This window comes from Ciconia boyciana, chromosome 8 (assembly GCF_034638445.1).
Source record: "Ciconia boyciana chromosome 8, ASM3463844v1, whole genome shotgun sequence".
Taxonomy (NCBI): Eukaryota; Metazoa; Chordata; class Aves; order Ciconiiformes; family Ciconiidae; genus Ciconia; species Ciconia boyciana.
The window spans coordinates 64,389,818-64,408,313 of record NC_132941.1 but is presented as its reverse complement, the minus strand read 5'-3'; the positions used below and the strand labels follow the sequence as shown (position 1 = coordinate 64,408,313).

The window sequence follows — 18,496 nt, the reverse complement described above, 5'->3', positions numbered from 1 at the left end:
AGCCGCGTCTGGCCAAGCCGACAATATGTCTTCTTTCTTCAAGAGCTGATCTGACTGGCAAACTTTATTTCACATTTATCTTCCCAAGAGAAAACTGCACCTCCCCCAACCCTCCCTGCTACGCTCTCCGCACACGGAACAGCAATTAAACCTTGCCGGGAACATGGCACCTAATAAATATTGGACTAGTTAAAAACATCTAGTTACTGTTTGTGTTATTAGCTGAAGTGTAGAGAACGCAGATTATACGTTCTGCAAATCATCTGTTCAACACCTCCACGGAAAGACGCTGGTGTAGAGCAGTGTAGCAGAGCCCCGGAGAGCTCCAGGCAGAGGACTTGGTGGCAGAAGTTTAGAAAATACAAATATATTCCCCTCGCAGCAACAGGCTGGGATTCACTTGAACCTCACTACACAACCGGTGACGTTTCTCGCCAACGCAAGGTTACTGGAGGTGTACGATCCAACTCACACGCTGCTCACGCATCCACTGCTGTGGTTCAGACCAGCCTTCTTCGGCGCTGAGCTAATTTAACGAGCCCTCAGCCTCCTCCATTTTAAGACTCTCGTTTCCCATTGCAGTTACCAGTGGTACATGACAGAAACAGATTTTAATTCATTTATATTCCACTGCACTACACCAGCACGGCACTAACCGTGGAAGTCTTTAATTAGCAGTTTCACTTTTGACCAGAACTAACATAAATCTCAACAAACGTAATCAAGAAGAAATCCTTTACTAACAAAACACGCTCTTTTTTTTTAGAAGATATAATTTAAGTTACTTGATTTGGCAAACTTCAGAATCCTATTAGCATTAGCAATCCTATTAGGGCAAATTAATACTCCACTAAAATTGCTACTTTGAATGATGCTGCAATGCCGGTTGTTGGTGAGGAATATCAAGTGAGAGGCGTAAAGCTTTCCGCTGTCTCTCTTACAAGTATTATTACATTCGGCCTCTCAGGTGACAGTTTTCTTGTATTACGCCTGAAAAGTGTCAGAGTCAATATTTCAGAAAACAAATGATAGTGACAAAGTTATTCGTCAGGCACAAATTCAATGTCATGAAGTCCTCCGTGTGTCACGGTGGGTTTTTCCATTGCTTCAAGCACAGGGATTCCCTCGGAAAAGTAACTAACGTCTTCTGAACTTCAGATGTGAAAAAGGGCGCATTCACAGGAGATTTTTAAAAAATCTTTCATCGCCTTTCCTCTTCTCCAGGGGCACAGAAACTTCTTGCTCAGAAAGGGAGTGGCTGAGGGGCTCATCCGACGACGAAGGCAGGGAGAGCCGCAGACCTCGCCTCCCGGCTGCTCGCCAAGGCCTCCACCGAGGCGGACGGAGCTGAGGGCGGCTGTGGGACTCGCTCCCGGCCACGCAGGATCCGGCCGGCCGCAGCCAGCCCCACCACCCACGAAGCTGTACCGCACACGCGCAGCCTTCCTGCCGTTCACCGACTGTTTGTTATTTATTAGCGGTGCTGCCTCGCAGGTAATCACCAGTAGAGTTTTTAAATTAAATAGGACAGAGAGCTTCTCCGAATATGACATTCAGGAGGAGTTGGGGGGCAACAGAAGCGTGTGAGTTATTAGCAGAAGGTATTAAAATCACTGGTACGTTGCACTGCGAAAAAAATCCCTCCTCTGCTGTTTGAAACCCACTTAGCTCTTCACGCCGCGGGTCCGTGGGTGGCTCCCACCAGAGCTTACGCAGCTCGGCTGCAGAGAAGAACGGGGGACCGACGTGCTGGGGCGGCACCACCTGCTTTGGAGGCGAAGCCGCGCCGCTGCCCAGAGCCGATCCTGCCGCAGGCAGCTGCGCCGGGGCCGCGGCAGGCAGGAGCGGGGCCGGCAGCGAGCAGGGGAAGGCAGGGCGGCACAAATTAAAACGTTAAGCCATCTTGACCGGTTTTCTTCATCGAGCACGCGTGAGGAGTCACACAGAGAAAGGGTTCGTCCACCAACTGGGCGACACGGAGAGGGTTGCGAGCCCTGCGTGACATCCTTCTGACGCTACGACACACGTCGGTGATGTGATGTTTGCTACCGCGATGTGATCCAGTGCGATGTTGTGCCACAAGAGAAAGCACGAGAGCAAAACACGAAAGGAAACGATCTTCCTCTGGCACTCCAGCACATCCATCCCAGCTGCCTGTCACAGGCAGCGCTTTCTGATAAACAACCCAACAATGAATTCGCCTTTTTTTTTTCCCCGGGAGTGTGGGAACTCCCACGCGGAGACTCAAAATGTGACAAGTCTGGAAGAAAACTGAGGATTCTCTTCTGAAAACCAAATTGTGCAGCTGCTCTAAGAACCACGTGAAAAAAAAAAGGATTCTTTTGAACATGCAAAAACTTTCCCTTGCAGTGGCTTCTGCCTTGCCACGCGATGTGCTCCCGCAGACTGCTCCCGCAACGGGAACAGGCCTCATTACGCGAACCGAACCAAAGGTGCTTCCTTTATTGGATAACATCTGATTTTCATTCCCCAGGTTCTTCCAATTTAAATCTGGGCCACAAAAAACACAGTCATTTGCCAGCAACCTCACCTCTCACTTGGGTCAGCTCTGAACACGCATGACTAATTCAGAGGCTGTAATGACTTCTATTTATACAATGCTCAAAGTTCAGGTCTATTTTTAACCCTGGCTTTCCCTCCAACGACATTAACGTCTCTGTCAAGATACCTGTTCTGACGTCAGGCACGCGGAGGGAAGGGCCGGGCCAGCGGGCAGCTCGCTGGAGGACAGCAGCAGCAACCATTGCACTTCACCTTCAGGAACTGTACTTTCCCATCTCCCTCCAGCTGGTTCAGATGTCAACAATAAAAGCAATGTTTTCTGAGCTGCCTTTCCTTGACCGACTTTACCACCAGGATGTTATTTTTAATGTCATTACAATTTCTTTAACATGTAACTGTTGAAACCATTAACCACTGAAAACAGGTACACGTGACCTAGTGTCCAGCTGTGTTTTCTATATGCTAAATTGCAGCACGTAACGCTTTTAAGCGCATGTTGTTTGAGTTCCTACATTTTCAAGACAGAGGGCACAGCTTGCTTTATGCTTCTCCAATACTTACTGTCTCACCAAGGTCTCGGGCCCCAGTTCCAACAAAACAGTGACTCAAATACTACATTATTTTAAAGTTCAGGTTGTGATATGGAGGGAAAACAGCCTCCGAAGACTAATATACGCTGGGTTTGGTGCATGCAAGAAAATACAAGCCTTGCAGCGCTCTCAGAAAGGCAACGCAGCGGGGGCTCCGCACACCGGGACGAGGCTCCCCGAAGCCATCCTCATTGCTGCTGCATCAGAGCGCTCCAATCTAAAGCCTTCACGATCCAATCTAGCAGGGTATCAAAGAGGGACAGATACCACTAGGATTTAAATAGAAAATCTGTCAGGCTGGATCTCTCGTACGTGGTTCCCTGTTTAAAACAAAAATTTTATTCCTAAATTACAGGTATTTAGTGGGTGCACACAGTCAGCTAGTGTTGCGCTCCACTACACATGCTCTTTTGGGTTTTTTTCTGCTTATAAAGGTAGGAAGGTATGAATATTGCAGCCAACTTTGCATAAGAAACACAGACAAGAAAAAACTTTTAGAATTTGTACTTTACTATTTAATTCCAGAAAATAAATTATACTCTTAGATGTGCGTTACAGCTACAGGACTGTCTCATTCCCAACTGGGGAGTTTTAACTCAGCAGGCATTATACGTTAATCATGGTATTTATGAACAAAAGCTGATGAGACAAAATATTAATTTTTGAGGCTTACCCATACCCTTTAATACATAAATCAAAAGTCAGGGTTGTTTGGCTTCATCATATCTTATGCACAATGGCATAGTCATAAAAATTATATGCTCAAGCATATGCAAGAATTATAGCTTTTCACTTCTGATTTTGTTTCTGAACATATATTATAAATTAATAATTTGACTAATGTAGTGCAACTTCTAAAAGAAAAGTGTCAAGCACCCCCCAATCAACTCCCCTGCAGTGGTAAGTCAGAATTCTTTCTTAACTGATGCTGTGACATACATGAGATTGGTGAAGAGCCAGAAGTTAAACATGATCAGCATGGACTATCTGCATTACAAAGAAGATGAGAAAAAGCAAACTGCTCATTATGAGAAGTACAAAGGCCGCCTTGGATTGGGGTCCTGCCTCCGATTTACCTTTCTCTTGCAGCTTTTGTTGGGAAGAGCAGCAATTTACTGCCTCCCTCAACATGTGAGATTTCAGCATTAATGATCCCAGCCACTTACAGAATCACAGACATTAGAGCTCGCGTAGGTCACGGAGTCATCTACCTGGACAATCTCGGTTTATAAAAACTCTATTAAAAATAGAAGGCTTTCATGACAGCACAGGAAGAAATATTGAAGAAAACACCACCCCCATGCCAATCGATTCACAAAACTCCAGGGGAAATTATTATCAGCTCCCTGTTAATGGTGAAAACCTGAACCTTAGAGCAACTAAATAACCTGTCCAAGAGCAGCCAGGGTCAGCAGCAGTAGTAAAAAGCCCAAAGCACTCCATAGTCCCCAGCCTGAATAAAATAACCTCATGTAAGAACAGCCAGATGTATAACTACATATGCAAACTTTTCTACTTCCAGTCCAGTAAATTCCGGGAAAAGTTTAAGAATCCAAAGATGCTAGAGAAATTAGTAAAGATAACAGATGAATACAGGACTGTAAGCCTAGAACAGGGAAGGATTTGGCTAATTGCTAACAAAGAGGCTGCCAGCGTCCTGACCCAGCATCAGGCACGATACTGATTTTATTAGCTGTCTGTCAAGTCACGTATCAGGTGTGTACTGTGCTTTAATCGGTTCTCCAGACACTTAATTCACGAATGATGCTTCTAATAAAAGGTGAACTCAGCTGCTCTCAGAAGCCTTTTCTCATCATTCCAGCAGAGCGGATACAAACTCTGTGACATCAAATACTTACGAACCCTTGCATTCCCTTCTCTTATATATGCTGATTTTTTTCAAGTTTCAGCAACAACAGTTCAGCCAGAGATATAAGTGAAGTGGCAAATGAACTTATTTCTGATAATTTAAGGAACTTTTGATAAAACTTGGAAGAGCTGAAGTGTCTCTGCTGTTAAGCTCAGGAAAATGAAATCTGGCAGATGAGTACGCTCGGGTCACAGTAAATACTCCGTTTCTCATGAAATTCAATCCCCATATAGCTAAATTATACCCACAGAATAGCACAGACTTGAGACAGTCAGATATGCCTAATTTACCTACGAACTCCAGGGATGTCCACGTTCCCATTCTTTACCAATCTTCCTGAGTCACTCTGATGCAGCCAAACAAGGCTGAAAATCAGACTTGAAGCAGAATTTGCAGGCTGAGTTACTGATAACCCTTAGACACCTTCATTTGGCTACAGTCCCAGTTACCGCAGCCACATGTATGTGTGTGTATATATCTATGTGTATACGTATATGTGTGCATATATATATTTTTAAGGAGAAAAAAACCCATTCAACAGGTATCACCATAACTGTTTCTTTTTATTTCGCCTGAGGTTGAATACCATGAAAAAAACGAAGATGCATAAACATTGACTACAGTTACGGATCTTCCCAGGTAGTGAAATGAGCACGCAGAGGTGACTTTATTTCTTAAATCACCTCCTTTTTAAATGCCTTCTGGAAGCCTACCATTATTTCAAGAGAAAGCAAGTTCATGTCATCTCTAACTTGGTTTATACAAACACTGAAAGCATTAAGCAAGAGGCACTCAGGCTACTTACCCAGATTATACCACATATCCCTGATTTCAAAACCAATCTGCCTTCGCATGTCACCGTACCTTAAAAAGGAAAACAAAACCACCATTAAAAAAAAGTAAAAATCTAGTATCAATGGGCAGAAACATCTCATTTCAAAATCTGATCAGCAGCCAAAAACATTTGAAATTACAGAGCATGTTCTCCAAATTCAACCAATACAACCAATTCAACCAATACATTGCCCAGCCTCCTCACCAGCCCAGCGATGCGCCCGGAAAGGCTGAACTTTCCTAAATGTCCCTTTTACAAGGGAGTGAGACATAGAGGCTGCCTGGCATGTCCAGGCCACCCCAAAACCCTCAGCCACGCAGCCACCAGCTTCTGTTCCCCCCTCCTGTTACTTGCTCTCCCTCAAAAGACCCCAGTTTTCAATTTCTGCAGCAATACTTGCCAAAGGGAGAACACACACAAAACACTCACCTGTGCAAAACCTCTCTTTGCCATATTTTCAGATACCTAACCGACCTTCGGGACACATGGGTGGTTACAGAGATTAACCGTGAGCATTTTCTGTTTTTCAAATGGCAATGGCTGGAGGAAGCGTAACGGAGAACTTCATGGCCTAAGGCTGTATTTTATTTTTATATACCCTCTCAGCATAGCATTGTCCTAGAAAATACAACAAGGAACATCTTGCGACGCCTTGTACTTTGATGCGCAAGATCAGAAAGAGAAGGTTTCTATGTTCCAGTGGGATTTTGTGTCCCCTTTTACTGAAAGGGTTGTCCAGCATTGGAACAGGCTGCCCAGGGAAGTGGTGGAGTCACCATCCCTGGAGTTCAAAAAACGTGTAGACGTGGCACTTCGGGACATGGTTTAGTAGGCATGGAGGTGTTGGGCTGATGGTTGGAGTAGATGACCTTAGAGGTCTTTTCCAACCTTAATGATTCCATGATTCTATGAAAAGTGAGTGGTCCCAGGCAGCTCACGGGCCAGGGCAGAGGTGGGAGCCCACCCTTCAGCCTCCCTGCCAGACCTGCCTCTGCTCTGCTGCGAAGCTGGTGGCACCAATGCCTCACATCCCCCATCAGGGTTACTTTTATGTTCCACTCCCTCTCCACATCAGTACCAGGAAAGCTTAGTGAATGGAAAACATCCTATTGCCTTCCTTAATGACGGGATCAGAACCATAATGAGCTCCAAGAATGTATTTGCTACACGGAATATTTGTATGTTAAAGATCATTACTTAAATCAAGATGAGCAAAATGGTAATATCTGGCAACTTGTGGGATTTCCGTGGGATAATAGTGAGATACCCTGTCATTAATATGGATTAAAGAGATTCTTCTGCATCATTAAGAATCTGTTATTATCTAATGCTTAAATGCAATGTTTAATGCAATGTTTAGCAAAAACTACAAATTACAATAATTAAAATTTTAATTATTAAATATATTAATTGAAATATATACTTAAAAAGACGGGTGAGTGTGATATTGAATTAACTGATTAATTATATCCCTTCGGCACAGAACTGGTAGTGGTTTCACATAGCAATAAAAGTTAGTGCTTCCAGACCATACATTTATTACATCTTGAAGAATTTATGGTCTTGATTTCTGTCTCCAAAACATGATTAAACTGAAAATAACAACTTGTAAAATCATTATAAACAGATTTACAATTTAGCAAACTTCATTAAGTAACCACTTCAAATGACTTAATCTATTCACTTATATTAGCAGTGAGAACTGTCTGTTGATTTCTTCGATTTCTTCAGCGCGATATACCCCACAGTTTAATATAAAAATCACTTGAAAAAAAATTCCGTCTAAGGTTCTCGTCCTCACAAAGAGGAATATCAGCCCACAAATGTATTTGACAGTAATTTCCAATCCAGTTACAGCTCAGCTGTTGGGTTTTTGTTCAGGTCCGGAGTCTGGTCTGAACGTAACTGCTCAGGTAGGTGCACACCAACGCTGGGCAGAGAGAGGGGGGCGGGGGGGAGAGATGCGGCAGCGATGGCAGCCCCGGCTTTGATCCCTCTGCCTTGACTGGAGCACCTTGCCTTTTGCAAGTATCCTTCACACTCTTAATTACAAGAGAGAATCTGCATCACTGGTCCCATCTTGTACAAAACCATTTTGTTCCATAAATCCTAAATCTAATGAAAGAAAATTTACCCGGCTCTACAAAACCATCTTGATTTCCTTTTGCAAATGGGTAACTGTAATGTTATTTATGATATTCATAGCACAAGTGCAAAAGCCTGAGCTCTGCTTGACATCACTTTTCCACTGAACTTGTAAATATTCCTGTTTCATCAAGGAAGCCCCACGAGCTGCAGGTACGTATATTAGATCACAGCGCTTAAAAATTCTGTTTCAACGCTCAGGTAAACCATGGCTTCCAAAGGAAGCACCTCAAAACTCACGATGGAGTGGAATTTGAAGGGCAAATCTTCGCTGCCAAAAAAAAAAAGGATGGGACATAGAGCCCTGTCGTCTCTGGTCAAAGCCTGCGACCCACACAGTTAAAGCAAAAAGCCTTTAAAATCCCATGTCACCGCAGCAGTGAGAAACTCTTCCTATTCTCACTGTGATCTCTCTCATCACATATAGATGAGAGATATAGAAAAATCTATAGAAATCTATAGAAACAGAATATTTCTATATTAGAATATAGAAAGAAGCTTGAATTTAGAAGGTGAAGTGATACAACGTGCATCTTCTTCCTCTATAAAGATATATAAATCATATTGTAGACGGAAGGAGCCTGAGCTACACTTGCTGAGGGAATGATAGCTTTGAAACTCCCCATTTTTGTGCCTTAACTGCCGTAACCTGATTGACCACGGGAACAAACTGCTTTTGCAGGTGCTCTTGACAAATATTATGACACAGAAAGAGAATCCAGGCACAGTGTTTGAAAACACGTAACTGGCTTTTTTCAGCGTTTGGTCAATTAATGATAAGGTCCACTACATTGGAACCCCAATGAAATTTAGGAGAAATACATACGTTCAACAAAATATTCACGTTCCGGTCTTATTGCCAGTCTTTTTTCTTTTGACAGGTTTCATTTGCTGTGGGATTGTGAATAGCAAGCGGGTAGTTCAAGCTCCCTGTTCAGAGGCAGGCAATGTAATCCCTTTTAACCAGGAAAGCATACAAGACTGCAGTTATACAAACCCATTCTTCAGGGATATTGCAGTGCAACTGGCTGTAGTTAAAAAAATTCGCTCTAAAAGGCCGTTAGGGATTAAGCAATAAAGAGCGCACGTAAAATGAGATTAGAATAAGCACAAAGCTAAAGTGATTTAAAAATTCCGTTTTATAATATGTTAATACTTCTGAAAAGTCTTGACTTTATGAACATCCTGCAGTATAAAATACTGTCTTCATCAGTAATGAATCATGTAATTTAGATCTTGATTCAAGGGTAGAAACACATGCAATACTTGATTCATGTTTTTAAAACCAACCTTTCATTATACCATGATTGCATCTCAATTTGAATGGATTTAGCTAAGAAATTAAACTAAAATTATGTTAATAGACCTCAAGTTCTTGTCCGTGATTTAGATGACGAATAGGACTTACTTGTTAAGTATTTTTGCTCTTTTAGCACTTGAAAAATTCTCCAGTTGTAAAGACTCTTGTGTGAGAAAAGCAACAGCCAGGTGGAAGTAGTTGTTCCAAAGCTGAAAGCCCCCAAAATGACAAGAATAGATACCATTAATTCTCTGAAATGTTTTTCTGCACACCTACAAAACAACTTAGAAGTATCTAAATTATGCACATAAATATTTAAAGGTGAAAATAACAGACACCACAGAGACAGTGTTTCTTGATATATTCTTAGTACACCTCCTTGCATTTACGTTTCCACGAAACGTTTCCTATCTACAAATCCTAATCGATTGTGTTTTGATGATTTGAGGACAATTAAATGTGAACACATAAATACGAAAAAAAAAAAAGGATGCTGAACAGGTGACCTAAACCAGTGTGTTTCTCATCAGCAGGGCACTCGGACACCGCGTCTCAGGCTCCACGTTTGAGGCAATAATTCTGCTAAAGCATCTGCTGCAGAAAGGGGGAGGACACCCCTTCTTGCTGTTCCTGAAGGAAAGGAGGAGCTTTCCATGATGCTCAGGGTAAGACTTGGTCCTGTTCTAGAACAAGACCCACGAATGGATCGTACATACCTGCTGAGCCTGAAATGACTTAACTGGGCTAACTGGTCTCCCGGGGATCACGACGACACAGACATACACCAAAATTACGCGTTTAGGGCAGAAATTTATTACAACATTAACATTAGTCCCCAAGACACCGGTGGTTTTTTCTTACCTGTAACTCAAAGTTGGCTTGATCAAGAAATTTTTTGTTTAGCATATCTGCATACTGATTAATTGCTCGCAGGAAGACTCTGAAAGATCAAGAGAAAATTACATAATTACACACTCTTCTGTGGTACCTTTGTACATTTGGCATCCCAATTAGACAAAAATCTGAGTCTGTCTGGAAAGTGAAATTTGCAGCTGTTACTTGAAAAGCAGTGTGATCTCACCACTGTTAAGTATACAGAATTATATGCAGATGTTCTCAAAATTAATCAAGTAAATTAGCATATGCAGAAACACAAGGAATGTTTCGGATAAAATCACTTGTCTTTAAAATATCTCATGATAATCAAGAGATCATTAAAAATTCAGTTTATTAGAAAAAAGCATATATTTCTAAAGTTACCGTATCTTAGTGTTGTATCTAACCTAGACTTGCAATTGGCTGTATTTTAACTTGCAGGTCAAGCAAAACATATTTTTAAACACGAGGCAAAGGCTATTTTACTTATGGCACAATAACACATAAAAATGCTGTTGAAGGACAATCTTTGAAACATCGTTCACTGTTCTCCTTCTAAAATGCTAATTTAGTACCCAGTGTAGTTTATTGCTTTTCTAAAAAGGATGCTTCTTAAATTGCAATAGGAGTTGGCTTGACAAGCTTTAAAAATAAAACCACATGGTACAGTGTAAGTAGGTCACTACATATTCATGGTGCTGAAAAGTAAACATATTATTCTTTGGTACCCTAATCTCCATTATTAGATTCCTCCTGAAAACTTTACATTTATGCTATGAAACTGTCAGCAAATGCCCAGACAAATGAGCTTGTCTTTGGAGCAGACTGTGGTAGAGATTGATGTCTCCTGGAAGTACCAGCAATGATAAAGACCACTCATGACACGTACTACTCTCCCCCCCGCAATAGCAATCTTTAAAAAGAGTGTTCGCTATCAAATGCAAATAACAAAGTTAATCTTTCTACAGGCTGACAAACAAATATCAGAATTATTTAAAACAAACCAGTGGAGGCAGTTCGAAAGATCTTTTACTGAATGTAAGATACCTAGTGATCTTGCCTGAAAAAAATTCGTATTTAGTTAAATGTTTGGTAACCCAAGAGAAATGAAGCCTCCAGATAACACACGGGCATCAGGATGCTAAGAGAGATTATTTATGTCTACTAAATTAATAAAGTAAGGTGAAAAATGTTGACACCTTTGGGATGTGTCCGTACTATAAAGTCAGATCACCCTCATGGCAGTGTAATGGAGAAGCATCCAAACATGAAAATGAAAATTAAATTTATGAAAGAAAATACAGAAGACAATTTAAAAGATGAAAGCATATAAAATATACAAGAATATAGAAAAAAGTAAACACATACATATACGTAGGTATACACACGCACGTACATTTTCCAATACTACTCTTTCTAGCTAAGGTGCCATAGGCACCTCTGCACTTGCATCCAGCACACGCGGAGATGCACTGCAGGAACAGCACTTCTGTGCGTTATTCACCGGTATCTTTGTCAGCGTGTATGTTTGGAAACAACTTCCTTAAGAGATTTTATAAATGAGACGAATTCAGCATACACAATAATACACTGCAGATATATGTATTTTAGATCTATGATTCAATTACTGAGCTGTAGCATATACTAAGATTGAAACTGAAGTTACCCATGTAATCAGACTATCAACAGCTTGATATGTAGACTTATACCCTGTTTTGTTTTGTGGTTTTAAAGTCTGATAATACTACGAGATCCGTAAGTCTTCCTAGAAGAATTACTAATTTAACATAGTAGGAAAGGCCATATAACGCGCTGCTCCTTACGAAGATAAAATCGGTTCCAATACAGGGAGGATTATGCCTACAATTTAATTATGTTGCCTTAAGACATCACTGTAATGTATTCAATCTGCTCCATCTGATTAAGCTTTGGAACAATCTCATTACTTTATATACCATTATTTTTCTTTAAATTGTAACTCTCATTTTTCCCCTATATTAATTCTAGTGAATACCAATAAAGAACAAATAATGCAGAATCTACGGTACATTGCAACTGCAAAAGGACCCAACCACAGCACATCTGTTAAACTGCAGTTGTAATTAAACAACACCATCCTCTCACGGCCCATGTGCTACCCCTGTAGTCAGGCTGCTTTAGGAAGGTAGGTATTCCTCCCAACTTCCTACAGAACTTCAAAAGAAGAGATGCAGAGATTTAAGTGTCGATTTCCAAATTATTCAAACCCCATTTTAATTTTGATTTAATTTGATGATACACTCAATCCTTCCGTCACTGGATGAAACACCTCCTAATGTACGTCAGTGAGGAAAGCCCAGTTCTAATCCCAGTGAAAGTCAACAGAACGATATTTTTCTTTTATCAGTATATCTTCAGTTGCAAATCAAACGTAAGTCAATGAGGATTTTGTGCCTGTTTCGACCGGTACTGAAAGGATTGCTGGAAATGTTGACAGTCCCTTTACTACAACATGGGCAGCCAAAATATGACTATTGCAGATCATGGTACTGCAAAGTGAAACATGACTGGCACAGTACAATAACAGTACGATCCATCCTGAATAATCCAGATTTAACTGAGGAAAAGGGAAGTTATGAAGTGGAGCCATCAGAAACCAATGTACGTACTACAACCTTCTGGCACAACTGAAGTCGCTAGAATGACCCTGTCATGGCTAAGCTCACGGCGCTTTCCAGTATCATTTAGTGCCAAGAGAAAACAGCAAAATCATGATAATTCTGATCTGATTAAGTTAATTTTACGAATATGTATTAAAATATTGGCATCAAGAAGTAGCAATTGTATAGCATACTTGGACAGGGAGATGCGAGAGATTTCATGGCAGTAGTACTCCTTTACCTCAGAGTAAAGCTTTATTATCCTGGGGCCCAACAAGGAAAGGCTGGATTTACATAAATGTAGTTTTCTGTTCGGCTGAGATCGCTGACTACCACTCCATACTCCCGACCACCTCGTACTCTCTTAGATACTGACACAAGAGTGAGGAGAGGTGGTGAACTGAGACGGGATCTCAAAGACAGGATCTGAAACGGGATCTCAGAGAGTATGTCCATATTCTGGAAATAATACGGAAGAGAATGCCATGACTGTCACTCTTAGGTGGAAAATACTGAATTGAAACTGGGATAGAAGATGCTTGAGCATCCTCTGGAAGCAAATTCATCTAGGGAAAAGCAAACCACAACATTAATCCGGAGAGGACACGATTTGTTTCAAAAGACTTTCAGTGAGGTTGATCTCCATGCTTAGGCTGACGCACACAGATATGAGCCACCTGCTCTTGCTCTTGTGGTAGCACAGTGAAAAGGACTGATTAAAAAAAAGATAACTCACTTCTTAGTTACTAACACCTCCAGGTTTGGCTGGCCATCTAAGATGGCAGGGGAATAATCAGGCTTCTAGAAAGCGTCTTTAGGATGCAGATAAGTCAAATGCAAAGCTGGATGGAAATCCTGCTACAGATGTTGCACACAAGAATTGAAATCAACTGAAGCTGAGAAAAAAGGTAAGTATATCTACCTGGAGTATTCAAACACCATCCCACTAACAAGCTGCAATTCAGTGAAAAAGAATCAGAAGAAATAACAACGGACATAGGGCTACATGGCAAAAGTAAGACGATTAGGTTGGCGTTGCTTCACCATTTTGGTACAACTCTCAGTTGTATGGTTAATCAGACAGAAAGATTATTACCCCGAAGAGATCATTTGGATAGAAAAAGAATTTGCTTGATGAATTCTTGGCTATCATCTACAAAATGGTATGTTATCGCCTGTGAAGTTTGCTGCAACTCATGAATGTAAATACGGTTCAGGTTTATGCCCAAATAAAATTCAAAAGAGGAAACAGAAAAATTTTATGAACCATTCCAGGTGTTAGTTTAATCCTCTTCCTCCTCCAAAGCAGGTACTGACAATTTTCAATAACTTCACTGTCAAAGTTAGAGAAACTGAAAAAATTGGGGAAACGTGGCTCTTCAGAATAGACAGAATTACACCAAGTGCATCAGTTCTGCACTGAAGAACAAGCTGGCTGCTGCTAACACATGAGGATGAAAGGTGTACTTGGACTTCACTGGGCCAACAGACAAGTAATCAAAACTATCTCCTGTGCTCAGATGGAGAACCATCAATCCGCAGTGGCATACCTTATCTTGCTGCAATTAATAATGAAGATTAGCTTCCAGTTGTATGTGCATAAAAAGAAGTGCTTTTCTTGAAGTTCAGTTTCGATTAACAAAAGAATACATTATCCGTGTCAGGAAGAGCCACAAAAGTTAAACCTTGAAAAAGAGAGAAGTTCAGAGACTGGAACCGATCACAATGTACTCCGCTGCAATACCGAGAACATCACACGCAGCAACAGAATCTAATGCCAACATATTGGAAAAGATTTGTTAGACAAAAGACTTTATCAACCCAATTAAAAGAAGGAAATTAACATTTCCTATGATGTGATTGGAATAGAAGGAATATAATTACAGAAGGAAGTCACTTCAGGATATGTGGAAGGAAGAATGACCGTTGCTAAAGGGCAAAAGTATCTACCAAATAACAAAATTAACATCCTGGACAGATGAGGTTTATGTGTGCTGCGGATGGCTCCCAAATGCCTCAGCAGCTTTGTGTTGTCTCTTCTGTTGTAGTTATGTCCTTTGAAGTAGGGACTGTCCTCTTCTTCTGTGTTTAGACAGCTTCTGTCACAGAGAGGTCTTATACCATCATCAGAATTTCTTGATATTTTCATCCCTGTTCATGTATTTCCTGGTAAGACACCTTTATCCATAAGCTAAGACACCTGGCAGGACACCTTTATCTGTACCCCATAAGCCAGAAGAAATAATGAACTGCACAAACACACAGTGGAAGACTGGAAAAGTGTGTTAGTCAGATGGTGGGCCGTAAAATAGCTGAGCATCGAAGTGCCATCACGTTGCAAAATGCTCGGTCTGGGTTGTGCTAGGATAAGGGTCCACTGTGCGATGTGAAGTATTTGTTCTTATCTACTGGGCCCTGGCAAGACCTCGGCTGGAATATTGTTCAGTTGAAGTCACCACGCTTCGAGAGCGACACAAAAATATGGCAGAGAGCTCAGGTGAGAGAAGCAAGGACAGGAGCAGCAGAAAACCACGGCACAGGTGAGACATTAGGACATACTTTGTGATGCTAAGGACAGGCCATTGAGAGCATAAATTCTCAAAAAAACCCACCAAAATAAAAAAAAACAGGTTGGACAAACACCTGTGATCTGGTCGGGTATCGTTCACCTTGTCCCGCCTTGGGCAAAAGGACAGAGTCATGCTAATTTCTTCAGTAACTTCTCTCCGTTTATGGTTCTCAATCCAGAGTCAATAAATCAATTAATATGCTGCTGATTCAAGCCATGAACTAACCTCAATTGCAACCGCTGAGTTCTGGGTATTTTTACCGTTATTGATTACTGATCACTTCTAATAGGCCCATAGGTGGTCAATTGGTTTGTGGATGCAGGCTTAGAGATTGCTCCACCAAACAGTGCAAAATTTAAGGGTTCGATTCTGTAATTTTACCTTTGCAGAGAGGCTCTTTTTTCCTACAACCAACCTCACTGAATTCAGGAGGCTGTTCATATATATCAAATCTAGACTTCAACTGGCAATAATAGATGAAGAAGGGACAAAGGGATTCAATTTATAAGTGTAACAGTAGTCACTGTGCCAAACATCTTTTTTTTTCTCTTTCTCAGGTACAGTCGGTTTTTCTTCCTCCATTCTCTCTCATAATTAGTCAAGTGCCCTGATTTGCTTGTTTGCTCGTGTTTAAAAATAATCTATGCCCCATTTTCTTTCATTCAACCTCGCACATCACTGGAAAGTATCTGCAAAAGCTAAAGGAGCCGAGGAAAGCTGGAAGCCACACGATGCTGCAACACACCTCTCTCATCGGGCAACGCGCACGCACAAATCAAACTGCGTCTGCAAAAAGATTTTTCTGGAGAAATAACCGAGAGAGAGAGAGAGAGATTGCAAAAGTAGAAGCATTCTTACAGTATACTCCATTTTGTACATTATTAAGTTAACTCTAGTACCCGGGGATTTGGATTTACACTATAAGTACTTAAGCAAAATACTTATGACAAGAAAACATGAAGCAATACACGCTACAAATGTACTCCCCAGTATTTTTCCTTAAGTGAACATCAAAACAGAAGAACGAAGGAACGAACGAATGGCTTCCCTAATGACAGAATAATTAGCTAAACAAAAATATACAGATACAGCTTAAAGTAATTTCGGTTTAGCTGATAATTCAATAAAAGAGAGGGAATTTGGAGTGAGGTTATAAAAGGCCCTATTATGATGTCATTTCAGTTAATTTAGATGGAAGGATAATGAATGCTTTATTACAGCTGATCAGCCTTCCTGCACATCATCATGCTTCCCATGCTTGAGCTTTTGCTTCTCTGGGAGACAAATTTACTGTGCATATATGAGACAGACTACTCTTATCTTGTCAGACTGCGTATGAAACAACAGACCTAGACCTTGAAATCCCAATGCAAAACCCAAACCTGAACAAATGCTCACTAAAGCATGAATAGCAAAGCCTTCTTTTAAACAGCAATCACTTCAAATACCTTCAAATTCTTTTTCAACTTCTCAGTGTTGCAGAGCACAGTTAAGTTTTAAACAACTTTTTACTTTCATATGAATTAAAACTTGTATTTTAATACACTCCTATAACCACTTCTCTATTGGCATCGCATACAGCATGGTGATTCTCCAATTATTTTAACCCTGGGACGTAGAGAATATGTAGTGACCTCATACGCCTATTTTGTACAAGTCAAATGAAAGTCAAAATCATTAAAATGAGTGAGCATGACAGTATCTGCCCTCCTTGTGTCTCTTCCCAGTTTTCCCCCTTCCCAAATTCTCTCTCTCTTTTCTTCCCTGGTGATGTTATTACTGTTCACCCGTCTTCACACCTCCAGCCCTGACAACTGCCCAGCCTAAATGAAGGTTTCCAAAATCCTTTTCATTTTACACTTCTGTATATGATACGATACTTCTCTGTCCAGTCTACCTCTCTCTCTCTCATTAAAAAAATAAAATAATAATTAAAAAAGTTTAAAAGATTCCTTGTAATATCCTCTAATTCATCAGGCTAAATAGCAGTCAAAACTTAAAAAAAAAAAAAAAAAAGAAATAAAAACCTTGATAATTTGCTTTCTTTTGAATTACAATTCCTGGGCTGACTATGATAATAGCACAGAGTAATCCCAATGAAGACTTGCTACTAAATACTTACATTAGCATAATCTTCTCATAATGTCTACTCCACACTGGCACAGGTGCACCATGTCACTTTATTAACCTATTTTCTAATAAATATTTCAGAAACGGTTTTAGCATATTATCTGTAATCACTGACACCTCTTTCCTAATTTATATTCTGTGCCATGTGTCCTCTAAAACAATGGGGACAGATGAATGAAAAATAACTGCAAGTTACGAAATTCTGAAGGACAAACTTGTGGTCTGACTACCAATAATAGGTACCGTGCAACAAGCACAACGTATTCTTTTACAAACCACCTTTGCAGTACAGCTCTCTTGCACCTTAAAATAAAATTGATGGAACAACACTGTTGGAATAGACAGGCAAGAGTGTTACACCACTGGATGATCAAATGATAAGTGTTTACTGAATAAACAGCATAAAAAAAGGTTTGGATTTACAGTCCATTCAAATGTCCTTGCAGACGTACTCTGCCTACCCAGTAGCTGGATGGATCCACGCTGATACACGGTCCACCTCAGACAGCTGCTAAAATCGACCGGACTTCCCGGCAAGAAAAGCATCCTTAGCATGAGGACAGCAGCAATGCAACGCTCGACCTGAAGCGTAGCTGTCTGTTTAATGGTCTTGGTGTAGAGTCAGAGGAGCACAGAGATGGTGAGGTTGGAAGGTGCCTCTGGAGGTCTCTGGGCAAACTGGAGCAGGTGGCTCAGGGCTGTGTCCAGCTGGGTTTTGGGCACCTCCAAGGATGTGGACTCCCCTGGGCAACCTCCCTGGACAACCCGTGGCAGGGTCTGACTGCCCTCACTCTCCTCCTTTCTTGACCACTAATCTCAAGTCTAGGCTGTGGTTTCTTGATGACTTTCAGAGTGCAGGAAAGAAGCAGCTTTAGACTTCTATACTCTTTTTCAAAAGCACCAGTAAAGTTTGTCTCCTGAAATTTTATCTAGGATGTAACTCCAGCCATGGATATAACCTTATGTACTAAATTTCACCACCTAGAGGATTTTATGACTGAGTAATAAAGCTTGGAAA

At 41.0% G+C, this 18,496-nt stretch overlaps 1 protein-coding gene across 3 annotated transcripts in view; it reads right to left on the bottom strand.

Moving 5' to 3' along the window:
• The window catches only part of DOCK1 (dedicator of cytokinesis 1), a 323,303-nt gene that overhangs the window by 76,912 nt on the left and 227,895 nt on the right, over positions 1-18,496 (bottom strand). For all 3 annotated transcript variants that reach the window (XM_072871685.1, XM_072871686.1, XM_072871687.1), the window contains 3 exons: positions 10,125-10,203; positions 9,372-9,472; positions 5,789-5,847 (listed from right to left, as the gene is read on the bottom strand). In XM_072871685.1, coding sequence (XP_072727786.1) covers positions 5,789-5,847; positions 9,372-9,472; positions 10,125-10,203 — 239 coding nt within the window. The remainder of the gene's footprint in view (positions 1-5,788; positions 5,848-9,371; positions 9,473-10,124; positions 10,204-18,496) is intronic.